A 23,213-nucleotide genomic window follows, 5' to 3' on the forward strand; every position below is an offset into this window, starting at 1 on the left:
TCATGTAGCTTGAACTAAAATATATTTTCCTTTCCACTAAGTGTCTACATTTTCTTTTGCCCCAAAGCAGGTAAGTTTGATCCAGTGTACATGCTGGGTTGGATGAAGTGTAGAATGATGATTGATTTTGCTTGGATAGCAAATATATTTTTAATTAATTTTTAATATAGGCAATAGTTTACTATATTAATACTGGAAATCTACCATTTTCAATTGTAATAACATTTACTGTAATTTAAATTAAAAAAAAATTTTGCCAAGATTGAGAATAAGCCAGAAAGGAGCAGATGCTAAGTTCATCTTAGCATGAAGGACAACTTAGAGAAATTGCAAAACATGATATCCACAGTTTAAGACACTTTTAGGAATAGTGTACATCAGTTTTTCCCAAATATAAAAATATAATAATTACCATAGTTCTAGAGTTATTCTAATCTATATATCTGTGAAATTTTATTCTTTCTGATTAACTTATTTCACTTATTTAAAAAAATCTTTATTACATAGGAATACAGTCTTATTTTTGTAAAACTGTAAAGAAAAAAGTATTGGAAGCAGCAAGTGGGCTATGTTGTCATTTATCAGCCACTTTACAGAGCATTTCATAATCTACTTAAATCAAGAACCAAACTGAAAAACTGCAGCATACTGAATGTCAAAAAGAAAAAGAAAAAATCAGGATTGGAATAGAAGCAGTACCTGAAGAGAGAACTAAGGAGGTGTTCTTAATTTTATGGATCATCTTCTAACCTAACCATTATCTACTTAAATATGCATAATCACATATTACTTTAGGTTATTTCAAAGGTCAAATATAGTTCTGAAAATCCAGTACAGGGCTGTCCTGTCACCACTGTGCCATCCCATCTGTTATTCACCATCCCACTAATGGCAGGGGAAGCTGAGAATAAGGTGACACATTCCTGAACTCACCCACAAGCTAGCCAACAGTGGTTGTCCACGTGGTATAATTTGTGGTACTTTGAAAACCTCTCAGAATTCAGAGATACTTAACCTCAGTCTGGTTCTCATGACTGACTTTATCATTAATGACATTCATTTGGCTTAAAATATTTCGACTTTCAGAAGTTTTTTTTTTTAAAAATTCCATATTCTTAAAAAGCTAATATCTGTTATGTAGCGCCATTTTGAGAATTATTATGTAACATAGTTCTTCTCAATGACGAGTTTAAAAGGATTACAGCTAGAGTTGATGAGCCAGAATAAAAGCTTTATTCTAATTATGAACAATTAGTGGGTCAATAGTATGAGAAATTTGGGGCCAACGGTGACTTGAGACTATTGTGTGCTTGAAGAAAATATGCTTTAAGAAGAGATATTTGTTCTGTATTTGTCGTGTAATTTCAGTCTCAAGCTCTTTATTTATCTGGAATCATTTTTGTGTTTAATATTTCTTTAAAATAGAAAAATTCTTAAATTGCAGAATTTTTTTTGCCTTAACCTCTCAAAAGCATGGAATCTCATAGTAGTTGGATTTTCATCTCATTGTTAATGCTTGCTAAAGATTTTTGTTTTGAAGAAGAAATCCAAACACAGAATCTAACGTAAAGGGTGTTATAGAAGATATGCTGAGCAGAGATATACATGCCTTTCGAAAAATTCTAGATATAAGTTGGAGGAACTTTAATGAAGGTGAACATTTTGACATGTATGAGCAAAGTAGTTGTGATGAATATAACAGAGATGTCCCAGAGGTAAAGCCAGCAAAAACATTACATTAGAAGAATTCACGGAGATGTTTCATGATACTGAAAATGCAAAGAATGAAACTTTGGAAGTTGATCAAAACTTAGAAACAAGTATAACACTTTAATATAACAGAGAAAATCTATTTGCTCAGTATGGTAATTTATTCAGTAAGGAAAAGATAAGTTATTATTCAAACTACCTACTCTTCTTAATTGTTTTGTAAATACGATCTTTCAATTCTCAATGTTCATAATGTTATAAATTAAACATAAAAAATGATGCATTAGTTTGGAGAGATTTGGGGCAATGGTTAGTGTTGTTAGAGGGTAGCTCCTGGCTTTTTTCTTTGAAGTTGCTCCCAGAAGTGCCTAGAGCACCACATCATTTGGGGAGTAAACTCACGGTCTTGTGCATACTAGAGATGCATTTCAGTCATTCCAGTTACTTCCCTGCCCTTGTCTGGTTATTTTTATGGCCCTATATAGCTGTGCAAATTGTGATGATCTGTGTATAAATATAACCACTATTTTCCTTATAAGTAAACATTTATTTATGATTCAAAGATATATATATTGGAAATTTGTTTCTTTTTTATCCCCTAGTATTTATGATTTTTATTAAATTGTACTTCTTTTTTTGGCCCTGACTTATTGATATTTATTGGGGTTAAAAGTAAAATAATTGTAAATGACATAATAAGCTTCATTTATTCTTGGAATTATTGGTAAGTCAAGTTTTTACCCACAACAAACTTCAGAGAATTCTCAAAATTATTGTGATGGGCTTTAATCTATTTTAAAACTCCAAAGTAGTTCTTTCTTCCTTTGCTTTCTTTTAGCACTTTTTCCCTCACCTAAAAATATATTTCCAGGCAGGCTGGGAGTTTGGAGAGAAACTGGGGACATTGGTGGAGGGAAGTAGACACTGGTGAAGGAATTAGTGTTGACACGTTGTATGCCTGAAACTCAATCATGAATAATTTTGTAGTACCTGGTGATTCAATTAAAAAAGATATTTCTAGTAGCTAGAGGGTAACAGTGTTTCAGGCTCTTGCCTTGTGCACAGGTGACTTGGGTTTGATCCCCGGAACCCGGTCAGAACCAGGATTAATCCCTGAGCACCACTCTGTGGTCTCCATCCATCTTATCTATCTATCTATCTATCTATCTATCTATCTATCTATCTATCTATCTATCATCTATCTATCGAGAGGAAAATGATATTCATTTTATGTATATGGATGTTAAAAACAACAAGTTTTATTTTGGTTATGTTGAGAAAAAAATTATTTCAGATTTTCTCAAGAGCTTTATAAAACCCCTTCTGAAGGATCTTGGAGCAGTCTTTCTAACTCATCTTAACTTGTTTGTGGAGTGTTATGACAATGATTTGGATTAGAGGAGTTGCCTGAATATGGTCCAGCTTTTTAGTAATTACTAGCAGATTATGTCAGAGAGCATTTTGTGTCAGCATTGCTGAATTAAAACCAATTCTTAGAAGATTTAGTAAAACCTAGCAGATCCTTTGCTAGATACCCACAGTCTTTTATACAATGATGATGTTTTTCATTCTTTATTTAAACTATGCTACCATGTTATCTGATAATTACAGATGACTCTAATAATTCAGCTTTAAAAATTATTAACAAAGAGTTCATTTATTCTTTTTTAAAACTCCAACTATTATTAATATATAGTACTGTAGCACTATCCTCCTGTTGTTCATCGATTTGCTCAAGGGGGCACTAGTAACGTCTCCATTGTGAGACTTGTTGTTACTGTTTGTGGCATATCGAATAGCTATGGGGAGCTTGCCAGGCTCTGCTGTGCGGGCAAGATAGTCTCTGTAGCTTGCTAGGCTCTTCGAGAGGAACAGGAATCGAACCTGAGTCTGCCACGTGCAAGGCAAATGCTGTACCAGCTGTGCTATTGCTCCAGCTCATCATTATCAAGATATATCAAATTTAAATGATTGAATTTATGATTTTATTTAATGTTACAATTAAGTTTGTATTGATGTGGGAAAAAGATGTGGGGGAAAGCAGGATAATAAATATTATGAAACCTGTGGATAGTTACTTGGCTCACATGGATTTACTTTTCATAGTATGTCTTCACCTTTATCCGCAGGGTCTCAAAGGACATCCAGGGCTTCCAGGACTTCGAGGTGAACAGGTTAGTACTTCTTTCATGAGCCTAGTATCTTCTCCATTGAACATTACACATGAAGGAATATCATTGAAAGATTATTTTTCATTATATCTTGTCCTCCTGTACTATTTTTCTTCTCGGTGATGTTTACTGTTTAGTTTAAGGCAGACTTTAAGTTGAATACGTTATGTATGTTTTTTGTTTTCAAATCCCACTTTTACTGCTTGCCAAACATGTTCCAGATTAGTGGTTTTAAACTGTGTGACTCATGAGCCCTTTTGAGAATCTCACGAATAACATGAGCCTTTTACCCAGCAAATACATTTATCATACATATTCATGTTCATGCATGCACATGAACATACACACCTTGTACAATTTCAGAAACTTAAACGTTCACCAGTGTCTATCCATATATGGTAGTTCCCTCACCTGACAGAAAGGTACAAAGTAAAATTTAAAACTGTTCAAATAAAGGTACGCCCCAGAGGAGGTGGGTGAGAACCCTCCCCACCCCCAGGGACCCAGCCCCAGCAGCCAGAAATCTCCAGACTCCAACTGCTGCCAAGCTCAAGGCCATTCCTCACACACTCGAGCTGAACCTCACGTAGGAGTGAACGTATTCCTGGACTGCGTGACTGCATACATCATCATAAGACACTCTCTACCCAGTCTCCATAAGTACCAAACCACATTTGATGGGGTAAAAATAGTAGGCAACAACTCGTAGAGGGATATCTCTCTCTGTATATATATATGTATATATATACACACATATATATGTATACATAGTTTCAGATATATATGTGAAAGCTCACATCACTCAACCTTTAACAACATGTTAGTGATATTCTAAAGAATGTCTTATTGGCCCCTGCCAAAATATAACAATCTTCACACTGTCTCCTCTATGGATGCTTTTTTGTAGCATTTTCAGTGGTTTTCTATAATATACAATACAAAATATATTATTTTGGTTGTGCTTTGGGGCAGTGAATGGGGCTTGGAATGGAAACATCCCAAATTTGGCGTGGGAAAGTTTTATAGTGGTGGGATTGGTGTTTGAAAATGAACTGTAATCAAATATTGTGGACCACCTTATAAAATAAAAAAATAAAAAAAACTGTTCAATTAATAATGTATATATGCTGTTGTCTATTAACATATTTATAAGGCCAAATATCTTGGGAATTATTTAGGTTCTGATTATTTTACTTCTCTTCCTACCTAGAAGTAATGCATCATTATCTAATTTAAAAAAACTTAAGTAATATCAGTTTCTAGTATAATCTACACTAGGTTAGTATAAACAAAGCAGAGAAAAGATTTGGAGATCAGAAACTAACTAGAGTGATGGTTCCACTGTTGGAAAATCAGCAGTCTCAAAGAAGCCTATTGGGAGCTCTAGGAAGAAATGTCCTTGAGAAAAAAAAAATAGAGAAGGATTTCTTCCATTCATGTGAACAAATTCAAAGGTATCCAGCACCTTAAATTTAGTCCCTGAGACACAATTTTTCAAGAGTCCTAAATTTATGGAGGAAAAAAATTAGAAGTGTGGGAGATGTGAATTCTAAAGAATTCTAAAGAAGAGAAGATGATTTTCACAAGGAAGTAAAATACTGTGTTGTACTGGTAAATTCCTTCATAACTTATATATTAGCTCCTTCTGTTTGTATATATGCTGTTGTTCTGAGAATGATGTGCATTTTCAGCGTCTAAGTGCATGTTAAAGGTGGGGAAAAGTATTTCAGAGTCTTTTTTTTCTATTTCTAAAAGAATAAGAGAAGGAAAGTAAGAGGTAATTTGGGGGAACATCTAAAATCATTTTACACTATAACTGTGAAAACTCTGTGGGCATTGAGGAGCATAACTAATTTTTCGAGACAGTCACTTCTGGAAAACTTATAAATATCTGTAAATTGGTCAGAGAACAGTTGGAAAAGTAATTTGATCATCTCTGCAAATTCTGGTAGTAAGTGCTGACAGTTGCTGAGTCATTTTAGTTGCCAAACTGTACCATTGTCAACTCTAACTTCCTTTACTCTGATTATTTATGTGAATTTTTTAATGTGTTAACTAACTCCATGCTCAACAATGCAAAGAATTATTGCATTTTTACCTTTATTTTAAAATATCGGTTCTACAAATTGCTCTTCTTTCTTCAAATAATACTACATGACTCGTGTCTAATTATCCGACACTCACATGAGAGAACAGATAAAGCAAGAACTCCTGATAGCCATGCTGCGGTTTCCAGTGAAAGCTGACTGGGTCAGTGGTGCTCTGTTGCTTTTAGTATGAAGTAGAACTGAAGAAGGCTTCCTACTCCTAAATTTTTCTGGGTTGGAATACAGACTTTTTGTCTAATTACCTCCATTCAATCAACAAATTCAAATGGGCAGAGTACTTTAAAAAAAAACGGGGTGGAGCCATAGCATAGTGGGAAGGGCATTTGCCTTGTACCCGGTCAACCCAGATCCTATCCCCAGCATCCCATATGGTCCCCCGAGCACTGCCAGGAGTAATTCCTGAGTGTAGCAAGGAGTAACCCCTGAGCATTGCCAGGTGTGACCCCCCCTCAGAAAAAAAAAGAAAAAAATTTAAAAAAGACTTTTTTAAGTTCAGAGTAAATTAAGTCCTGGTGTTTGTTTTGAATTCCTTTGAATGTCTGCCATGATTTCAGGGTGTGATTGGCTTAAGATATGTTTATGATATATAAAGTCTATGCTAAAGACTTGTCTACTTTGTTGATTGCTGTTCTCACATAGCAGAACTTAGTCATTTAGTAGTTTTGTTCTTTGTTGCATTTTCCTGTACAGCAGGAACATGTTATTTAGAAACACTGCCTTAATAGCCTATGAAAATTCATTCAGAATCAGATTTCATTTATGTTTTGTAACAGGCCACTTTTTGATGGAGGATAATAAGGAAGGAGGTTTGATGGAGGTTTGGCTAAGGAAGGGAGATAGTTGGCTTTTTCTTTATGGATTATCAGTTTAATATGGAGTATAACATTTTATTATTACTAGGCACCATAAAATATAAACACAATTGCTTGTCATAAACCAAGATATTCCTTCAAGAACACAGAGTGGCTTTGTTTACCCTGTTTGCATATATTGCAGAGGAAGTTCTTTATGTTAGTACTATGCAAGCTTAAGAATATTCCAAATCATAAGCTACAGATAAAATTTGAATTCTTAAAACTAGGTTTTGTAGTAACATCCAGGTTTATCTTCCTCTCACCAAGTTCCCTGTTAGGCACATCACAACAGAAACACAGTAAATTGGATGAGGAAATAAAATAATCCTGATACATTAGAAAACAGTGCTCAGTGATACATTTATGGTAACCAATAAAATGAAAAAATATTTTACATTTTGTTTCATGCTGGAGATTTGTATTTGATCCCTAGCACCTCATGGTCACCAAGGATTCCCTGGAGGGACCCTGAACAAAGAACCAGGAGGAAGTCCCCAAGTATCACAGGATGTGGCCCCAGAGCAAAATCAAACAAACAAACAAACAAAACATTGAGTTTCCTAGCCTGTCCTTTTAGCCCCTTTCAAACCTAGCATGGATCCATCCATTTGGCCTCATTGGCCGATGGAATATAGGTGCGTGGGATGATACCCATGTCCTTGAAACTGCTTAGAAGTTACTCCATCACTTGGCCAAAGGAAAGTTTGCCCATAAAAGAAAGTGTCCAAAATTATTGTGTGAATAACTTTAATATGAATTTAAAGAAACCCATGTCATATGAAGATGTTTGCCTCTATCAGACACTGGATGATATCCTAGACATTCTAGATTTGTCTTTAAGGTAAAGGTAAAGGCCCTCCCGTTGATCGTCGATTTGCTCGAGCGGGCCCAGTAACGTCTCCATTGGAGACTTTGTTGTTACTGGGTCTGGCATATCGAATACTCTCGGTAGCTTGCCGGGCTCTCCGAGAAGGGCGGAGGAATCGAACTCGGGTCGGCCATGTTGGCCGCTTGTAAGGCGAACGCCCTACCGCTGTGCTATCGCTCCAGCCCAGATTTGTCTTTAACAAGTATTTACTTTTCAGAGTTCTAATATAATAGTTTAATTTATTAATATCATAGTATCAGTTTTGCCCAATTTTCATTTCAAGTAGGTGAGCCATGTACTTAAAAGTATTTTTTTTAATTTGTATTAGCAAAACATCATGATCTACAGTTGTAGACTCACAAATTTTTGTGCGTGAGTTTCAATTATAGAATACCCACCCTCCACCAGTATCCACTCTCCACCACCAATGATCCTATTATCGCTCCCACCCCCCCCTACCCCCATCACACCCTGCCTCTGTGGTAAGACATTCTCCTTTGTTCTCTCTCTCCTTTTGGGTGCCGTGGTTTGCAAAAGAGGCATTGAGTGGCAATTATGTTCAGTTTATAGTCCACTTTCAGCATGCATCTCCCATCCTGGAAGGATCCTCCCAACACCCTTTATTTGGTTCTCCCTTCACTATCTGAGCTCCCTTTTCCCCTAGCATGTGCGGCTGTCCTCCAAGCCATGGAGTAAACCTCCTGGTACTTATCTCGGTTATTCTTGGGTGTTAGTCTCCTACTTTTATACTTTATATTCCCAAGATGAATGCAATCTTTCTATGTCTGTCCCTCTCTTTCTGACTCATTTCACTTAGCATGATACTTTCCATGTAACACCAGTTGTATGTAAATTTCATGACTTCATCTTTTTAACATCTACATAGTACTCCATTGTGTAGATGTACCAAAGTTTCTTTAACCAGTCATCTGTTTTCGGGCACAGGTTTTTTTCAGATTCTGGCTATTGTAAAAAGTGCTGCAATGAACAAACAAGTACAGATGTCACTTCGACTATACTTTTGTGCCTCTCTGGGATATATTCCCAGGAGTGGTATTGCTGGGTCAAATGGGAAGTCAATTTCTAATTTTTTGAGAATCGTCCATACTGTTTTCCAAAAGGGCTGAACCAGTCGGCATTCCCACCAGCAGTGAAGGAGAGTCTCTTTCTCGCCACATCTGCGCCAACACCAGTTGCTTTTGGTCTTTTGGATGTGGGCCAGTCTCTGTGGTGTGAGATGAAATCTCATTGTTGTTTTGATCTGCATCTCCCTGATAATTAATAATATATAGTATTTTCTCATGTGCCTTTTAGCCATTAGGATTTCTTCTTTGAGAAACTTTCTTTTCATTTTGTTGCCCCATTTTTTGATGGGGTTGAATGTTTTCTTCTTGTGGAGTTCAACCAGTACTTTGTATATCCTTGATATCAATGCCTTGTCGGATCTGTATTCGGCGAATATCCATTCTCATTCTGTAGACTGTTTTTGTATTTTGGTCACTGTTTCTTTTGAGGTGTAGAAGCTTCTTAGTTTAAGATAGTCCCATTTGTCTATCTCTGTTTTCACTTGGTTGGCCAGTGGCGTGACATCTTTAAAGATATCATTAACTTCAATGTCATGGAGGGTTTTGCCAACTTTGTCTTCAATGTACCTTATGGATTCTGGTCTGATGTTGAGGTCTTTAATATATTTTAATATTTGATATTTGATATTATTTGATATTATTTGATATTATTTTTGTACATGGTCTTAGGCAGAGATCTGAGCCCATTTTTTTGCCTGTAGTCATCCAGTTTTGCCAGCACAATTTGTTAAAGAGGCTTTCTTCGCTCTGCTCACATTTCTTGCTTCCTTGTCAAAGATTAGATGATTATATGTTTGGGGGAACAGTATTTTTGGTTAGGAAATGTTTTTTCAAAGTCTGGGAATTATCGGCTTTTTTTTTGTTTTTAGACATTGGGTATTATTTAATTTATTTTGTTTTACATTCCAGGGAATTACAGGACTTGCTGGTAATATTGGTTCACGTGGTTACCCTGGCAGGCAGGTGAGGTAACTATATTTATAATTTTCCTTTTATGTTCTTTTTCATCAAAAATTATATGTTCTGGGGATGGAGCGATAGCACAGTGGGTAGGGTGTTTGTCTTGCACACGGCTGACCCAGGTTCGATTCCCAGCATCCCATATGATCCCCTGAGTACTGCCAGGGATGGTTCCTGAGTACAGAGCCAGGAGTAACCCCTGTGCATCACTGGGTGAGACCCAAAAAACAAAAAAAAGTTATATTAATGTTCAAATGATAATTGGTTTGTTCTCACTGAATAATGAATTACTCAAAACAAAATAATTAAGAAAGAAATCTGGGAGGCTAGAGCAATAGCACAGCAGGTAGGGTGTTTGCCTTGCATGCGGCCGAGAGGGTTTGATTACCAGCATCCCATATGGTCCCCTGAGCACTGCCAGGAGAAATTCCTGAGTGCATGAGCCAGGAGTAACCCCTGTGCATTGCGGGATGTGACCCAAAAAGAAAAAAAAAAAGAATGAAATCTGGAAAAATCTTTAAAATTTTAGCTGTATCAAGTTTTATTTAAGATGGAAGTGTTCAATGCCTCTTTTGCTGACCACGACACCCAAAAGGAGAGAGAGAATAGGGGGGAATGCCCTGCCACAGTGGCAGGGTGGGATGGGGGGATGGGGGGAGGGATATTATTCATGGTGGCGGAAAATGGGTACTGGTGGAGAGGTGGGTATTTGATCAGTGTATAAACGAAACCCCAGCACAAAAATTTGTAAATCTACAACTGTACCTCATGGTGTTTCACTAATAATAATAATAAAAAAATGGAAGTGTGTTTTTTATAGTTTGGGGTCGTACTCAGAGTGCTTGACCCTCGCAAGTGGTACTTGGGCGGGGGGTGGGGGTCCACAGGTTGTAAGTAGGAATCTGGGGGTAGAATCCAGAGACTTGAAAATGTAGAGCACTTACTCAGCCACTTGATTAACATCTTCAACTTTGAAAATGAGGTTTATAAGTATATGATGCTAAATCTCAAAAATAAAATGTCTGAGAGTCTAATAACATCAGACAAGAGACTTTTTCTACTTTGGAGAGCCCAGATTCTCGCTTGAACATGTATCTTTCTATGTATTTCTCTACCTTCATATTTTTCTCTGTGTAAATTTCTTTAAATAAAGCCTATTTTATTTCACCAAAAGAAAAAAATTCTAAATATTGCTCAGCTGCTGATTTTATATTAATGCCCACTAACTAAACTGAAGTAATGTAAAAAGTTACTTCTCTGTATAAAAAACTGAATTTATAATAATGATTACAAAGTCAGGAGAGCGATGACAGTGCTACATAAAAATTGAGTACTTTTACCTGAAGTGAACCAGATTTTATTTTGAAAATTCATTTTAATAATTTGATATTTCTCTACTAGCTTTTAACTTTCTAAAACTATTTCATGTATCCTAATAGTAGAAAAAATTTTTTCTAGGTTATTATCAATTAGTTACTTCTGATATTGTATAGCTTAGTGGCAAAACATATTTATATCCTAAATAGTCAAGAAGTTTATTCTTAAAAATGAAGAATGTGAACATGCCAATGAGTAATATCATTAGTCAAATTTCAAGTTTCACCTTATAAAATATGTAGAGAGGTAAGGAAGAAAGTATGGTAGAGTAGCGAATATATACAAAAAAAAAATCACTGTCACTGTCACTGTCCTCCCATTGTTCATCGATTTGCTCGAGCGGGCCCAGTAACATAATGTCGCCATTGTGAGACTTCTTGTTACTGTGTTTGGCATATTGAATACGTCACAGGTAGCTTGCCAGGCTTTGCCGTGCAGGCGAGATACTTTCAATAGCTTGCCAGGCTCTCCAAGAGTGGTAGAGGAATTGAACCCAGGTCCGTCAGGTCAGCCTCACCAAGGCAAACACCCTACCTCTGTGCTATCACTCCAGCCCTTAAAAATAAGCCCTTAAATTAGGTCCCTGCACCAAATGCTCTTCCATTCTGAAGAACTGCCAGAAATAGACCTAATGACTCTGGGCATTTCTAGGCTGGCACTGGTGGCTCCCAGCACCACCAGGGCAAGCAACACTGTTTTCACTGTTTTGCTGGGAGTGAGCCCAGAACCATCAGACCTACATTGCCAATATCCTGTGGAGTGGTACCTGCTCCTGCCAACCCCCAGCACTGCCGTGAAGTGTATATAAAAGTATCTTTATAAAATTACATTTCTTATTAGATAGTATCAGTAAATTATAATTCTTATCTGAAATATATACTGAATATATGTGGTTATTTGGACTGGAGCGATTGCACAGTGGTAGGGTGTTTGCCTTGCACACAGCCAACATGGCCGACCCAAGTTCGATTCCTCCACCCCTCTCGGAGAGCCCGGCAAGCTACCAGGAGTATCTCGCCCGCACGGCAGGGCCTGGCAAGTTACCCGTGATGTATTCGATATGCCAAACACAGTAACAACAAAATCTCCAATGGAGACATTACCGGGCCTGCGCAAAGAAATGATGAAGAATGGGAGGACAGTGTGACAGTGTGATGTGGTTATTCATTCATACATATGTTAAAACTGGAAGTTAAAAAGTATTTTTAAGTTTTACTTAATTTTTTAATTAATTTTCTAAATTTATTTTGTAAATATATTTAAAGTTTTTTCTATAAAGATCACAGTTTTCACAAGAAATAATTTAATGAAAAATTACCATACATATGACTATGTGTGTTTAGATAGCTAAAATGATAGCACAGCGGGTAGGGCGTCTGCCTTGCACGCAGCCAACATGGCCGACCCGAGTTCGATTCCTCCGCCCCTCTCGGAGAGCCCAGCAAGCTACCGAGAGTATTCGATATGTCAGACACAGTAACAACAAAGTCTCCAATGGAGACGTTACTGGGCCCGCTCGAGCAAATCGACGATCAACGGGAGGGCCTTTACTTACTTACTTTACTTATATATATTTGTCTCATTTGGTTTAGAAATGTTTTAATTCCTTCAAAATTTATATAAACGTATACATATAGTCTATAAAGTATAAATGGTTCTGAATTTCATACTTAAGAAAATACGCATCTTTATATGACCTTTTTGTTCATTAAGTATTAAAAATTATTTAAAATGTAATGTAAAGTGATATTTCTTTTATTCGCACTAGGGTTTAGCTGGACCAGAGGGTAATCCAGGACCTAAAGGAGTACGAGTAAGTAATAATTTAAGTTGTTAAGCATGCGTGTATAAAGTAGAATTTAAAAAAAAGAAAAGTGCATCTCTATCACTTTTCTATTGCCTTCGAAATAGTGAATTGAGTTCAAGTTTGACCAAAAAAGAAGTATGCCTATTTAGTCACGGTCCTCCCGTTGTTCATCGATTTGCTCAAGCAGGCCCAGTAATGTTCCCATCGTGAGACTAGTTGTTACTTTATTTGTCATATTGAATACGTCACGGGTAGCTTGCCAGGCTCTGCCCTGCGGGCGAGATACTCTCAGTAGTGACATACTCTCAGTAGCGTGCAAGGCAAAAGCCCTACCCCTGTGCTATTGCTCCAGCCCGCCTATTTAGTAGGTATTTTTATTTAATTACATAGAAAGCAGTAGTATACCATCATTTTAAAACACATTATGTATCCTGACATCTGTATAGACTGTTTGAGTATGCTCTAAAAACATTTGTACTACTGTTTATGGGCTGGAGCAATAGCACAGTGGGTAAGGCATTTGCCTTCATGTGGCTGACTCGGGTTCAATTCCTCCGCCCCTCTAGGAGAGCCCGGCAAGGTACCAAGAGTATCTCGCTCGCCCGGCAAAGCCTGGCAAGCTCCCTGTGACATATTCAATATGCCAAACACAGTAACAACAAGTCTCACAATGGAGAAGTTACTGGTATCCGCTTGAGCAAATCAGTGAACAATGGGAGGACAGTGCTACAGTGCTACTACTGTTTATAGGGCTGGAGCGATAACTCAGCTGGTAGGGCGTTAGCTTTGCACACTGCCAACCGGGGTTCAATTCCTCCATCCCTCTTGGAGTGCCCCATAATCTACTGAAAGTATCCCGCCTGCAAGGCAGAGCCTGGCAAGCTCCACATGGCATATTCGTTATGCCAAAACCAGACAGTAACAACAAGTCTAACTGGTGCCCTTCTCAAGCAAATCGATGAACAACGGGAGGACAGTGTTACAGTTACAGTGTAGTGCTACTATTGTTTATAAATTAATACGTAGGAATAGTAAGTCATGATAAATATATAATGAGGGAAAATGTATATTAGTTCAAGCTTAGATAATAACATTATACAAAGACTATCTGTATCTGTAGAAATAGCTGCAAAAAAGGAAATAGGTTTATAACAAGAATGTTCAATTTAGTAACTTTAAAAAGATAAAAGGAACTACTCAGTAAATAAGGGAATAAGGAACTATTTTAGCTGTAATGTGTTATGAAGTCTGTACAAATTAACGCCAAATCTGTTTCTAAGAAAACTTTATAATGGTAAGCTAAAATTTTGTTTTAAAATGTTCTATTTTTAATGTTCAGCTATTTCCCAGTTTCTGTGTCTCAGTTTTAAATCACCTAAAATAGCTTTTAGAAATAACTAAAACATAAAGTATTTAAACAAGGTATACTATAATCAGTGTTTTAAATTTTGAAAATTCTTAAATATTGAAAATTCTTATTTTCAAATATTTTCATCAATCTTTTATTTTGTCATCTTTTAGATGAAATAAGAAATTTATTTTCTGGAAGCAGTTCCATGCTAGAGCCTCTTTCTTATAAGCAGGAGTCTTAGAGTCCCATCCTCAGCCCTGCCCCACATCCAGAAGCCCCCTGGTCCTGGCACCCTGTCTTGTGTACTCCGAGGCATATGCATCAATGGCTAGTGTGTAATCTCAGCCATTGTACATGCAGCGATCACAGCTAAAATGTGCTGAATGGAAGTAAAGAATGTGAGCACCGCAAGCAAGTGTGTGACACTGTTGTTGACACATAAACAACAGTGAAGGAAAGGGGAGGAAAAGCCAGAAGTAGAACCATGACATTCTTAACCGTTAGCTCTATACTCATTCTGATAACCTATGCTAGGAATGTATATTTTATGAAGATGTTTCCATATTAGTTTTATCTTGGAAAGTTTTTCTTTAGACATGGGGAAGGAATGATGAATTATCTTTTTATTGACATCTTTATTTGATGGAAATTTTTAGTGTTAAAGTTGATTTATTTATTAAGTGTAAATGTTTAATAGTTAAACATAAAAATGAAGACCTCCTTTGGCAGTTTTGTGGAAAAAAAAACTGCTCACTGTCTCAGAAACTAGCACTGTCTAGGTCTCATCTGACATTTGAGTGGCTCTTCTGGTGATGCAGTATTATCGCTTATTCAGATTTACAAATTTTCACTTAAAAAACAGTATATGTGTTATTATCTTTATGTTCTTTGTTTCATTATTAAACTTTTTTGGGAGGGTAGAGAGGTATGCATTTAATATTTCCGTTTAGTGGATACATGATATTTTACAATGTTCTTATATTTAAAGGTATTAAGTATTCCCCATCTTATGAATATTCGTTTATTTTCTAGTTTGTCATATACAACTGTTCTTAAATAACTACCGTCGGTTTTTTTTTTTACGTTATGCTTTTTTCTTTTTGTGAAACACCATGAGGTACAGTTATAGACTTATAAATTTTTGTGCTTGGGTTTCAGTTATACAATGATCAAATACCCATCCCTCCATCAGTGCCCATCCTCCACCACCACAGTTCCCAGCATCCCTCCCACCCCCCATCCCCCCCCCCCCCGTCTCACCCTGCCTCTGTAGCAGGCATTCCCCCTTGTTCTCTCTCTCTTGTTTTGGGTACTGTGTTTTGCAAGAGAGGCATTGAGTGGCAATCATGTTTGGTCTATAGACTACTTTTAGCATGCTTCTCCCACCCTGGGAGGGTCCTCACAACACCCTTTATTTGGTGCTCTCTTCTCTATCTGAGCATCCTTTTCACCTAGCACATGTGGCTGGCCTTCAAGTCATGGAGCAAAATTCCTGGTACTAATCTCAGCCATTCCTGGGTGTTAGTCTCCCGTTTTGTTGCTTTATGTTCCCCAGATGAATGCAATCTTTCTGTGTCTATCCCGCTCTTTCTGACTCATTTCACTTAACATGATACTTTCCATGTAGTACCACTTGTATGTAAATTTCATAACTTTATCTTTTCTTACAGCTACATAGTACTCCATTGTGTAAATGTACCAAAGTTTCTTTAACCAGTCATCTGTTCTCGGGCACTCAGGTTTTTTCCAGATTCTGGCTATTGTAAAGAGTGCTGCAATGAACAAACAATTGCAGATGTTACTTTGACTATACCTTTTTGCCTCTCTGGGATATGTTCCCAGGAGTGCTATAGCTGGGTCAAATGGGAGATCGAATTCTAATTTTTTGAGAATCGTCCATACTGTTTTCCAAAAGGGTTGGACCAGCCGGCATTCCCACCAGCAGTGAAAGAGGGTCCCTTTCTTGCCACATCTGCGCCAGCACTGATTGCTTTTGTTCTTGTGGATGTGGGCCACTCTCTGTAGTGTGAAATGATATCTCATTGTTGTTTTGATCTGCATCTCTGATGATTAGTGATGTAGAGCATTTTCTCATGTGCCTTTTTGCCATTCGGATTTCTTCTTTGCGAAAGTTTCTGTTCATTTCCTTGCCCTATTTTTTGATGGGGTTGGGTGATTTCTTCATGTGGAATTCAACCAGTACCTTGTATATGCTTGATATCAACCCCTTGTTGGATGTGTATTTGGTGAATATCCTTTCCCATTCTGTAGGCTGTCTTTGTATTTTGGTCACTGTTTCTTTTGAGGCACAGAAGCTTCTTAGTTTATGTTTCTTGACCTTTTTCAACCATAACCCTTTCTGATCTTGTTTCCTTCCTGTAGCCCCGTATCCTACCAATTCACCCCACATTTACCACAATTTTAATCCTCAGGGACCTTTGAAATATTCTGGGGCCCTACTGGGGGTCTCTATATGCCCTTGTTAACACTGGTCGATAGTTCAGTAGTGATATATATTCTTTTTTGCCTGGTAATGACTTTATTTTTTCAGTTAACATAACCAACCCATAGTACAGCATATTAAATCATAAAGTAAAAATCCAAGAAAGAAAATCACTTAATCACTTAACTTCCCGTTAGTCGTCGATTTACTCGAGCGGGCACCAGTAACGTCTCCATTTGTCCCTGTCGAGTGCTAGTGTAGCCCCATGGCATCTGTTCGCTCTGGCAACATGAAGAGCCTCAAACCAATCGTTCATGATCTTGACGAAGAAGTCTGACCATCTGGTAGGTGGGCGGCCACGCGGTCTTTTGACATCCTGTGGAATCCAGTCAGTAACAGCTCTAGTCCAGCGGTTGTCTTTAAATCTCATTATGTGACCAGCCTATCTGATTTTTGACACCTTGGCAAATGAGACAGCGTCCCTGATTCTTGATCATCGACGGATGTCGGAATTCTGGATTTTTTCTCTCATTTGAGTGAAACTTGATATTCCAAGCATAGCTCTTTCTATTCTTCTTTGGGAGACCTGAATAGCGTTCTCATCCTGTTTGTGTTGGGCCCAGGTCTCTGAGGCATATGTTAATGCAGGAAGAACAGTAGAATCAAAGAGATGTGCCTGGAGCCGGAGCTTCTTCGTCCTCTTAGCTATTTCTTCGACGTTCTTGAAGGCGTTCCAAGCCGCTCTCTTCCTCCTGCGCAGCTCAGGTGCCAGGTCATTTGTCATGTTGACTTCTCGACCTAGGTACACATAGCTGTTGCATTCGGAGATGGTCGTTCCGTTGAGAGCGAATGGGGCATCAGGAACTAGGCTGTTTCTCATAAACATTGTCTTCGTAAGATTCAGCTGTAGTCCTACCTTTCCACACTCACGGTCAAAGTCGGCCAGCATTTGTGCCGCTTGGCTGATGTTTGGTGTTATTAAAACAATGTCATCAGCAAAGCGGAGGTGGTGTAATTGCCGACCATCTATCTTCACTCCCATTCCTTCCCATTCCAGTCATCGCATGATGTTCTCGAGGGTGGCACTGAAGAGTTTCGGTGAAATGGTATCACCCTGCTGAACCCCTGTCTTGACATCAATGATCACTTCTTTGTAGAATGGTGAGATCCTGGTAGTGAATCCACAATACAGCTCACGGAGGATCCTGATGTATTGGGCTTGAATGCCCTGATTGGCTAGGGCTTCAATGACCGCTTCCGTCTCAACAGAATCAAAGGCCTTCTTTAAATCAATGAACGTTAAACAGAGCGGCATCTTGAACGCCCGAGAAACCTCAATGAGCTTGGTTATCGTGTGGATATGGTCGATGGTGCTGAATCCTTTGCGGAACCTGGCTTGCTTGCATGGTTGTCCTTCATCTAGTGTTCTGCCAATCCTATTTAGGATGACTCGAGTGAACAACTTGTAGATGACAGACAATAGGCAGATCGGGCGATAGTTGCCAATGTCATGGATGTCTCCCTTCTTGAACAGTAGTACGGTCCTGCTGGTTTTCCATTGGGACGGAACCTTGCATTCAGACAGGTAGCGAGTGAAGAGCTGAGCCAGTGTATTGATGAGTACTGATGGCAGGTTCTTCAGGTGTTCAGGTCTGACCTTGTCTGGGCCAGGTGCTCTTTGTTTCTTTACCGACGAAATGGCGTGTCAGATTTCGGAAGGGAGACCATTGGGAACGACATATCCATCCTGTGGTATTTGGTGTGTCAGCAAGTGGACATGGCTATCGAAGAGATTCGAGTAGAAGCCATGGATAATCTTCTCCATTGCCGTTCTGGAGAATGCGATGGATCCATCAGGACATCGGAGGGCAGTCATCTTGGTCTTGTAGTTGGCGAAGGACAGGCGGGTGTAAGGAATACTTTTCCCCGCTTCTGCTCTTCTCTCTTTGAGGTCTTCCTTGATTGCATCTCTGCACTGCTTTGTGAGCTCTGACATTAGCTTGCGGTTGCCTGAGGCATGCGCCAAACCACGCTGGCGAATTAGCTCAAGAGTTTTCGAAGACAGGCTTTTTTTGTGGCTATCTCTCCCTTGGCGTTCCTCGCACATTCATGGAGTTGCTGAACCAGTCGATTGTATTCCTCGTCAATGTTGTCAACAATGGCATCTTCCCATGTTGCCGCAATAGTGCCAAAGAGTTCCCAGTTGGTGGTGGTTCTGGGAGTTCTCTTTTTGAACTTTGCAGCCCTTTCTCCCTGCTCTGTGAAGTAAAATTTTGCACGAAGGAGACGGTGGTCCGATCCCGTTCAAAATTTTGAGACAACAGCGACATCAGTCAGGCAAAACCATCGATTGAATATGATGTGGTCTATTACGTTGTGGAATAGTCCACCGGGAGACTCCCATGTCCAACGTTTAGATTCGGCCTTTTGGAACTGTGAGTTACCATGGATGGTCTTGGTCGACATGATGAACTCAGACAGTCTCTCACCCTGCTCATTCCATTCTAGGCCATGGGTCCCAATGTGAAGTTCTTCAGCTGTTCTTCTCGGTCCTATCTTGGCATTAAAGTCACCCACAATGATCTTGTAGAAGGTGTGGTCTTCTTTATAGAACTTCTCCAGCTCCGTGTAGAACTTCTCGATTTCTCTTTCATCATAATGAGATGTTAGTGTGTAGACAATGAAGATAGAAACTGCAGGCAGTGAGCCACATCTATTCAAATGTAAACTTCAGATTCGGGTTGTTAGGCATTCGAATGAATCAATGCTTTTGGCCAAGTTTGTGTTGACAAGGACACCAACGCCTCCAACACCTCTTTTATCGCATGTTCCAAGGAACAATTCTTCTCCAGTGTCGAAAACGGCATGGTGAGATTCTTGCCTTCTTGTCTCGGTCAGACCAATGATGTCGTACTTAATCATTCGCGCTTGTACCATCAGGTCCTCGATGGATGCATCTGATGCTAGCGTACGTGCGTTGAAAGTACAGACGATCATTTTTGTCTTCCTTCGTTGTGGCAGCCTAGGTCGGCCTTGAGATTTTGTCGGCCTCTCCTTTCTCATCCTTCTCAGTGCTGCCATGTTGGTGAATCCTTCAGGGTCAGGTGAATGAGACCAGTTGTAGTTACTGGTTTTGGCATATTGAATACACAGACTGGCAAGAATACACAGACTGGCAAGCTACCGAGAGTATTCCGCCCGCACGGAAGAACCTGGCAAGCTATCTGTTGAGTATTCGATAAGAAAGAAAATACCTTTTACTAAATTACAAAAAATTTGGCAAATCAATATAGTACTCTTTAATACAATAAAAATATTATTTTTTATTTGGGTCATGTATTACCACAGTGATATTTTTCACTCCAACAATGTCATTTAAGTTCCTCTCCAGTGATCAACAGAAGAGCAAATCTTACACAGATGTTTGAAATCTAAACATTTTGTCCATCTCAAGTGAGCTCCCATGAGTAAGCTCCTGACACTTCCCACAGCAGGACATGTGTGTTACGGGGTGGCTCTGTCTTGTTTTGGGGTGATTCAAGCGGGGAGAGCTCCCAGGAGAAACTTCCATTTTCACGGCAACACTTGGAATCCTCAAAATCAAGTGGTAATTTCAACAACACTAATTTTGGACAATCCCTTTTTATTTAGAAGCCCCACACCTCTTTGTATTGATCAGAAGTCACTTAAATTTTCTTCAGCTTGTTAGAAACTTCTTTTTTAAAACTGGAATATAGTCGTCTTTTAAAAATAGCAAATAGAAGCATGCCGAAAGTAGACTATAGACCAAACATGATTGTCACCCATTGCCTCTTCTGCAAACCGCAACACCTAATAAGAGAGAGAGAACAAAAGGGAATGCCCTGCCACAGAGGCAGGGTGGGATGGGGAAAATGGGGGTTGGGAGGGTTACTGGGATCCGTGGTGGTGGGAAATGGGCACTGGTGGAGGGATGGGTATTTGATCATTGTATAACTAATAAAAATTAGTATAACTAATAAAATCATTGTATAACTAATAAAAATTAGTCGACCACTAATAAAAATTAAAATAATAATAATAATAGATACTACAAAAAATAGCAAATAAATACATTGCCAGCTTGCTAGGACCCAGGGTACAGGCTGCTGTGGCCAGTTGTCATTTCTCCACAAACGCTGCGGCCGCCATCGGGGTCCTAATGCTTCTTTCAGCCCAGGCTGCCAGTTCTTCAGTCTCTGCATTTAATTTGTGAATTACCCATTCCACTGCTTCTCGGCCTTTGCTGGCATTCGAGGAGATGGTGTTGGCCATCAAGCCTTCGAAGTAGCTGCTGAGGCTGACACCCTTCACAGTGATGATGGCTTCTTGCGTGAGAACAGTTTCCTCTGGGTGCTGAGGATGTGGTTTATCTATAAGTCTTTCATCTGCCGACACCAGATTTGTAAATGAAATATTAGTGGATTTCAGCTCCATTGCCTTCTCCACGGGGTCGACCACAGAATGCGCCTGCACCTACGTTTTGGTTTTCGCGGCGCCTTGACGACTATAGCAGGCCCCACTTGGTGCTAAGCAGCCGTAGGCTGTGCAGCATCCCCGGGGTGTCCACGTATCTGCACAGCACGTCCACACCCACCACGCTGGGATTCATGGGGTTGGGGGTACTTCTGCGTGGCCGCCATCGACACCGTCTCCCACCGGTGGTCGAAGACGTGCTCCGAGGTCCAGATCTTTACGGTGCCGGACTGTGCCACATCCAGCCAGCCAGGAACAGCGGGACGCCCCACCCCACGCACGCCTCAGTAGTGATATTTTAAGAATGACCAAAGCTTGTGAATTTGGGGGTCCGCTGGTGCCGACATTTTATATCTATTAAATTGATATCATTACCAAAAACAAAACAAAACCTTTTTGAAGCATCTTTGTAATCACCCAAATCATTGTTCTCTTTAAAATCTTCATTTATAAAATGTGGGTTTGTATGGCCTATAGGCTTTATTGAGTAAAGCTCCGATTTTCAGCTTAAGTTCTCAGTTGGTTATTTAGTTCACTGATAAATATCAACCAATTAGGGTGTGAATTTTACAAAATTTACAATCAAAATACCAGTTAGATATATTAAAATAAAAATAAATGTTTTTAAACTTTGAAACCATCTGTATCAGATGATTCTAAAATGCATGCAGCTTTTCATTAAAATCCTCAAAGCTTTGGTAGTAATACTTTTAGATACTTCATTTTTAAAGGAACATTTCACGTTCTTCAGATGCTTGGTTTTCAGAAAGAAAATTTTATGCATTTGGCTTAATAGGGTTAGGTAGAAGGAAACTTATTTTCTCTTTTACTTTTGTCTTATTTTTTCACCCAACTGATGAATATAGGAAATTTTAAAGTTATTTTTCATTGTTAGAGAAGAGTGTTCCTCTTAACTATGATGATTTGATGATATCCAACTAGCTTTCATTTTCAGAAACAAATTTTCTTACACAGTCCTTATCATAGACCACTTTAAATGATTCCTGATTAAATGATTTAATTTTGGTAGGGAGAACATGCCCAGTGCCACTCAGGAGCTACTCCTGACTGTACTTGGGTCACACCCTGTAATGATCAGGGGACCATGCAGTGCAGGGAGAATCAACAGTATGCAAAGCAAGTGCATACTTACCCTAAATTTTTTTAAGTGGTCAAATTTACATAAAAAAATTTTCTACTTTAATATTTTGGGGAGATGGGCACCACCTGATGCTGATCAAAGCTTACATCTGACTGTGCTTTGGAGTTAGTTCTGGCAGTGTTGGTGTTGGGGTATGTATGCAGTGTCAGGAATTGAACTGGGGTCAGCCATATACTAAGTGCCTTATCCCCTCTATTTCTCCGGCCCTATTTTAACATTTTAAGAATTCAGTTTAGTGTAATTTGTTTGGGTGTTGTTGTATTAAGAATATTAGACAGAATGGGTACTGGTGGAGGGATGGGAACTTGATCATTGTATAACTGAAACCCAAGCACAAAAATTTCTAAGTCTACAACTGTACCTCATGGTGTTTCACTAATAAAAATTTTAAAAAAAGAATATTAGACAAGACCAACTCCCCAGTGTAGAGTGTGGTAATCCAAGATCAAGGCACTGTCAGATTATAGCATCTGTTGAATATCTAGTTCATGTCTCATAGAAAACTCTCTTTTTGCTTTATCTTCATATGATCAAAAGAGCAGCCATCTCCCTGAGGACTTTTTATCCTCATTAAGTACATCCTGATGACCCCACATCGTATTTATTGGGAGCATTGGGATTTAATTTACAAATCTTGAGAGACACAAATATTCAGTTCATAGTGGTTTCATTATGTATATATGTATTATTGTGAATGATCAACTCCATACATTTCCAGAATTTTCTCATTTTATTAAATGGAAACTCCATAGCCATTCACAATATGCCATATTTAGCCCTTCCCCACAGCCCTTAGTAGCCATTCTACTTTTTGTTTACAAAT

At 38.7% G+C, this 23,213-nt stretch overlaps 1 protein-coding gene and 1 pseudogene across 1 annotated transcript in view; one reads left to right on the top strand and one right to left on the bottom strand.

Moving 5' to 3' along the window:
* Positions 1-23,213, top strand: part of COL24A1 (collagen type XXIV alpha 1 chain) — a 324,882-nt gene that overhangs the window by 70,657 nt on the left and 231,012 nt on the right. Inside the window, exons 9-11 of the mRNA XM_056123526.1 lie at positions 3,840-3,884; positions 9,706-9,759; positions 12,902-12,946. Of these exons, the coding sequence (XP_055979501.1) occupies positions 3,840-3,884; positions 9,706-9,759; positions 12,902-12,946 (144 nt within the window). The remainder of the gene's footprint in view (positions 1-3,839; positions 3,885-9,705; positions 9,760-12,901; positions 12,947-23,213) is intronic.
* On the bottom strand, positions 20,875-21,633 carry LOC130031432 (PRELI domain containing protein 3B-like; annotated as a pseudogene).

Source organism: Sorex fumeus, unplaced genomic scaffold (genome assembly GCF_029834395.1).
Source record: "Sorex fumeus unplaced genomic scaffold, SorFum_2.1 ptg000047l, whole genome shotgun sequence".
Lineage (NCBI taxonomy): Eukaryota > Metazoa > Chordata > Mammalia > Eulipotyphla > Soricidae > Sorex > Sorex fumeus.